This window comes from Solanum stenotomum, chromosome 5 (genome assembly GCF_019186545.1).
Source record: "Solanum stenotomum isolate F172 chromosome 5, ASM1918654v1, whole genome shotgun sequence".
Taxonomy (NCBI): Eukaryota; Viridiplantae; Streptophyta; class Magnoliopsida; order Solanales; family Solanaceae; genus Solanum; species Solanum stenotomum.
This window is the reverse complement of record NC_064286.1, coordinates 53802512-53809030: the sequence shown is the minus strand read 5'-3', so window position 1 is coordinate 53809030 and position 6519 is coordinate 53802512. Positions and strand designations below refer to the sequence as shown.

The following is a 6519-nucleotide window of genomic DNA, read 5'->3' as shown; positions in this document are numbered from 1 at the left end:
CTGTAGCACATGAAAATTGGCAAAATAGGGATTTACCTGCTTCGGGGCTCGGTTGACCTTGTAAATGGGTTGTTTTAGCCGTCAGGGTCAACTCACTCCATAGCTTAGGTCTTAAACGTACATCCATGAAAAATTTCGACAAAAATTAAGTCAGAATTCCGGATCACCAAAAAAGATGGAGAACTATAGCACTCGAAAATAAGCAAAATACGGGGTTTACCTGCCCCGGGGATCGTTTGATATTGAAAATGGGCTTAATTGGCTGTCAGGGCCAACTGGCTCCATAACTAGGGTTTTAACGGACGTCCATGAATTTTTTTGGCTAAAATGACGTCGGAATTCAGAATCACAAAAAATCCATGGACTATAGCACACGAAAATTGACAAAATAAGGGGTTTACCTGCTCTGGGATTGTTTGACCTTGAAAATAAGTTGTTTTGGCCGTCAGGGCCAACTGTATCCATTTCTAAGGTCTTAATGGACGTCCATGAAAATTTTCGGCAAAAATGATGTCAGAAATCACGATCACAAAAAAAGATGATGAACTATAACACGCGAAAATAGGCAAAATGAGGGGATTAACTACTTCGAGGCTTGTTTGACCTTGAAAATGAGACGTTTTGGCCATCAGGGCCAACTGGCTCCATAACTTAGGTCTTAACGGATGTCCGTGAAAATTTTCAGTAAAAATGACGTCAGAATTCTGAATCACCAAAAAAGATGGTGAACTATGCACACAAAATTTGGCAAAATGGGGGTTTACCTGCTCCGGGGATCGTTTGACCTTTAAAATGGATCATTTTTGCCGTCAAGGACAACTGGATACATAGTTATGGTCTTAAAGGATGTCCATGAAATATTTTGGCAAAAATGACGTCGAAATTCCAGATCATCAAAAAATATAGTGAACTATAATACACGAAAATCGGCAAAATGGGGTGTTTACCTACTCCGAGGTATGCTTAACCTTGAAAATGGGTCGTTTTGACCATCAGTGCCAACATGCTCCATATCTAAGATCGGACCACTACGAAAAATTTCAGGAAAAAAGACGTCGAAATTTTGGATCACCAAAAAAGATAGTGAACTATATAGCAACGAAAATTAGGCAAAATGGGGGGTTTACCAGCTCCGAGACCTGTTTGACCTTGAAAATGGGCCAATTAGCTGTCAAGGCCAACTTGCTCCATAGCTAAGGTCTTAACGGACCTCCATGAAAAAATTCAGTAAAAATGACTTCGGAATTCAAGATCACCAAAAAAGATGGTGAATTATACCACACAAAAATTGGCAAAAGGAGTGGCTTACATCCTTCGGGGATCGTTTGACGTTTAAAATAGGTCATTTTGGCCGTCAGGGCCAATTGTCTCCATAGCTAAGGTCTTAACGGCCGTCAATGAAAATTTTTGGCAAAAATAACGTCGAAATTCCAAATCACCAATAAAGATAATGAACTATAGCACACGAAAATCGGCAAAAAATGGGGGGTTTACCTATTCTGAGGCTCTTTTAACGTTGAAAATGGGTCATTTTGGTTGTCAGGGCCAACTGGCTCCATAGGTAAAGTCTTAAAGGACATCCAAAACAAATTTCGCCAAAAATGACGTCGTAATTCCTGATCACCAAAAAAGCTGGTGAAATAAGCAAAATGGTGGGTTTACCTACTCCGGGGATTGTTTGAACTTAAAAATGAGTTGTTTTTGCTGTCAGGGCAAACTAGCTCCATAGCTAAGGTCTTAACGAACGTCCATGAGATATTTCAGCAAGAATGACGTCGGAATTCTGGATCACCAAAAAAGATGTTGAACTATAACACATGAAAATTGGTAAAATGTGGGGTTTACCTGCTCCAGGGTTCGTTTGACCTTGAAAATGGGCCGTTTTGACCGCCAGTGCCAACTTGTCATGATGAGATGAGGGTGGGGTAAGAGAAATGATTATTTTTATTCTTTTATTTTAAACTTTGGGTACACACAAAAGAAAAAATGTAATATTTGTACATATTTGCTTAATTAAATCATCTTATATTAAACTTATTATTTCTATATGAATACATCATTATTTTCCTCCTTTTTCTCTCTCTTGTTTGTCATAAATTAAAAAAAAAAGCTAAAATTGTGGACAAGATCCAAATAGAAAAAAAAAGGAAGAGATATGAAGTGAAGGGCAGGGAAGGGAGGAGTGTAGAGAGTAGATGCCTAACCTTTTTATAATTTTAAATTTACTATGAAATTCAAAATCAAGTCAATCATGTGAGCTTATATATTAAGTAATTGCAAATTATTTTAATGGAAAAGGGCCTAAAATGCCCTTAAACTATGAGATTTGGTACAATATTACCCTCCATCCACCTAATGAGTATGATCCGTTAGACATAAGGATATTTTTGTGCCGAAAGGTGGACGTCAGGGGTATTTTAGGACCGATAGGTAGATGGAAGGTAATTTTGTACCAATTCAAATACTTGAGGGACATTTTAGGTCCTTCTCCATATTTTAAATAGATGTATCTATGCGATTGTCACATGTATTTTATTGTCAACCGGTTGTTTGACATTGGCAAGTTGCTTGCTCAAATATAAATTGAGTTAAGAGCATAAATGTCAAATTATGTAATCAAGATAATTTATCTTGATAGTAATTCCCTTTTTCAAGGCTCCTAACCTAGTCATGGTTTGGTTCTCCAATGGAAAGATTTGAGATACCTTCTCCTACCCTATAAAGTAAGGGAGACTGACACTATGCTTTATAAAAAGTGAAATAGTGATAAGGAGTTGCGGAAAAATCCCCGAAAAAAGGAAGCGACATTTCCCGGAAAAGCAGAGGGGACAGTCTTTGGCCCAGGTAAAATAAAACCAGGCCTCCCCTTCCACCCACGGCAACCAACCGGGGTCATGTGGAGTCGGCCTCGCCGCCGTCCCCCTGCCCGCACCCGCCATAACGGAAGTATGTAGAAACCTTGATCTGTTTACTTCCTCCTTTAATAAGATCGGGATGAGGTCACCACAAAGTTTTATGTGTTGATCAAAGATATGATATGCATACTTCAATATTGATATACATCAAACAAATAATCGATTCCCTCTCAATTGGTTTAGGATCAAGTGGAGTAAACAAGCAACTAAGAAATATGTTGTGAATTATCATATGATCTTCATTTAAAAGATAACTCATGTCAATTACAAAAGCATTTGCTTACCCAAAATTAATCTCATATTTCAACAATAAATGCTCCTATCTAATGTCCCGGAAGGAGAACGTCTACATCATGCATGAAACAGAGTAGACCAATCAGTTCCAATTGCAATAATCCTTGAAAAGAAAAAGGAAGCAAATCATCATAATGATAAAGCAATGTGCTCTTGAAAGCCTACGATATAACACTTAATGAAACCTCAAGAGTGGTTCAGGTAATGTCAGTAAGTTATGTCACATTATAAACTGATATAAAATGATATCTTGTCAACAATATCTTTAGTACAATATAGTGTACAATATTGTAAAAGTTTATGAGATCTGTATTCTACGACATAAAGCTTATTTGGCTTGCAGTCAAGACACCAGAAATAATAATAGATGTTTTCATTGAAATGATGCATCTTGATAAGATAAAGATTTATTTGACCTACATTTCTGACACCAGAAGAAGTCATACTTTAAATATTAATGGATATTGTCACCTGGCAAAATTTGTAAGAAATTTTCTAAGGATTCAAAATGCCTGCAGCATTTACAAGTTTTTTCGCAAGCTTGTTCATAATCCTTGTATGGAACAAGTCAAGTAAAGGGACTTGTGACCTGAAGTGTGATACTAAAATACCCAGAGTCTAATACAAAGACAAATGTTGCATACATAACTCTATTAAAGTGTGGCTTCATAAAATGAGGCAAAACAAAGTACATTTCAACAAAATTATTCTTCAAGAATAGTGATATTGACGTCCAACAAATTCTTTCAAGCGATAACCCTGTAAATTTATTCATCAAATACTTACCAACTTCAACGCATGAGAAAATGGTATACAAGATTGAAATGCAGAAACTTGAACAACTAAATTGTGGTCTTCACCAAGGGGAGTAAAATACACGTTGTACCCTTTTTGCTTAAACAAAGGTTTTTGCCACTAGGTTTTCCTAGTAAGGTTTTTCATGAGGCAGCTAGCAGATGCGTATGACTATCTATGTGCTGGGACTTTTTTCCTTGTAAGGTTTAACGAGGAACATTATCTATTAATGAACATCCAAGGAGTATTATAAGTACATTGTATTATAGATGGCTATTCAGTACTCCTACAAGCATGTTCTACAAGCAACTTACAGCTAGTTTCCTTCAAGCAGGATGCAATGAGGCAATAAGCAATGCACATTATTACGAATAACTCTATACACTTTCTCTACATGGACATCTAAGGAGGATTGTTGTTAAAAAAATGTAGATGATCCATGTGAAATGGGATCGACTCATATTTCTGCGGCCAAGGAACAACATATTAATAGCCTTCGTAGTTATCAAAGAGAATTATGAATAAAGAAGATACAGACTACACTTCTCTCCTCTCTTCATGTTTTGTTAATTTAATTCATTTATAACATGAAGTAAATTAACAAAGTGAGGCATGTCAAACTAGATTAAAGCAAGGAACCACCTAACAGTACGAGCAGATTCTTAAGCACTGTGGACGATTTTTGCATAAACCGAAGTGTTTACATCAGTGTTGAGATGGGAAAGAAGATGTTGAACATCTGGACGCAAATTTTCTGCTGCTCTTCCAAAAAGAGCCAAAATTTCTGTTCTGGGTTTACTAGATGCCCCCTCGTAATGAATAACATGATGCCTGATTCAGGAATGAATTGGAAAAGTGTAAAAAATAAATAAATAAATAAATACATCAAATCAATTATCAAACAAACAAGAAGTTTCTTTTCTTACAGGAAGTCGATAAGATCACTTATTTCCGTTGCTTCAATAGGTGCTGACAGCTGTGAGTTCTTCCCAAACACATCCACCAAGATATTCAAAAGCAGCGACACTGTCTGTTTTCCAACATATGAAACAATTGATCAACATCTCCATACATACGCATATTTATACTTCCATGACAATGTCTTTGATGAAATTCATAATCAAAAATCTATATTAACTGAAATCTTTATAATAATGTTGACAAACTTTTATGCAAGTTCAAAGCTACACTAACTTTAATATTCCTTGAATATGGCTTAAGGAAGGGAAGCCTTGGAATAACTGGTAAAGTTGTTGCCATGTGACCAAGAGGTCACGGGTACAAGCCTTGTAAATAATCTCTGACATAAATGCAAGTTAAGGTTGCGTACAATAGCCCCTTTCTTTTTTTTTCTTCTTGAATATGGCTTAAATTCTTGAAAAATTTAATACGATTTTTTCGAAGGAAGCTATATATATATAAAGTAATTTATTTGGTAGTATATATTTTTCAAAAAATTGACAAAAACCAACTAAACCAATAAACCCGACAAAGCAAGAAAAACTGACATAATATGTTTCATTTGGTTCCAATATTTGCAAAGCTAACTTAATTGGTTTAATTTCCTTTGGGGGGAATTTTATGACTTAATCAGAACCACCAACACCCCTAGCTCTAATAATCAACGCTGGTTAGGATAGTAGAATGAGGCTTCGATCCCTCTTGCATCTAGTGAAGATAGGATTCTAGTTTCATTGGTCTGAACTACAATTTTTCTTTTAGAATACGAAGAACAAGACAATTGTTTTTTGTTCTACTTCCGTGTGAAATTAAGAAGAATAAAAAGATGCTTTATTTTTATTTTTTTTTTTGATTTGCACCGGGTGTCCGAGTCTCTTTTGAGCCCCGACTAATCCCGGGGGTGCACAGGCCCTCGGCAAGGAGTTTCCCGCAAGTGCACCACGGTTAATTCAGGTTTTACCCAGTCCGATGGCCCTCAGAAATTGTTTGCACCTAGTGGGTTTCGAACTTGAGACCTTGAAAGGGAGCAAACCCCAAGGCTCAAGTCAATTGCCAGCAGGCCAACCCCTGAGGGTTAATAAAAAGATGCTTTATTTGGAAGGAGATAGTCCTATTTTTTAATTAAAACAGAAGTACAAGAACTATTGGATAAAAGGAACCTTCTATTTTAGTAGAAAAAGAACTAGAGAAAGAAGTAATAGAAGCGGGAGAGAGAATTATCAGATTAAAAGAAAGAACTTTCAGGGTCCTACTCAAACCCTTGGGTCTAGTAAAGGAATTTTTAGAGTAGAGAATAAAAAGTTCAAAGTAGAAACTCAAACATTTGACTCTGATGGAAATCACGATGAGAGGAGGGCACCGATCGCGTACAGAAATAGCAGTGTCGGTCATCAAAGAGATAGTGGTGCCACAACAGCTGCCAGAGAGATGAACAATGCTTGAAAGGTGAGAAATGCATTGATTGTTGGAGAGAGGAACTGTACTAGATACCGAACGGAAGGAGAAGAGACACTAAAAAAGAATAAGAAAGGGGTGTGGCAGTCAGTAAACAAAG

General features: G+C 36.7%; 1 protein-coding gene across 2 annotated transcripts in view; it reads right to left on the bottom strand.

Moving 5' to 3' along the window:
- Positions 1-4511: 4511 nt before the first annotated feature.
- LOC125866417 (mediator of RNA polymerase II transcription subunit 23) overlaps positions 4512-6519 on the bottom strand; it is a 70629-nt gene continuing 68621 nt past the window's right edge. For both annotated transcript variants that reach the window (XM_049546810.1, XM_049546809.1), the window contains exons 20-21: positions 4931-5034; positions 4512-4835 (exon numbers count right to left, since the gene is read on the bottom strand). In XM_049546810.1, the coding sequence (XP_049402767.1) occupies positions 4667-4835; positions 4931-5034 (273 nt within the window). In that variant the 3' untranslated portion in view covers positions 4512-4666. The remainder of the gene's footprint in view (positions 4836-4930; positions 5035-6519) is intronic.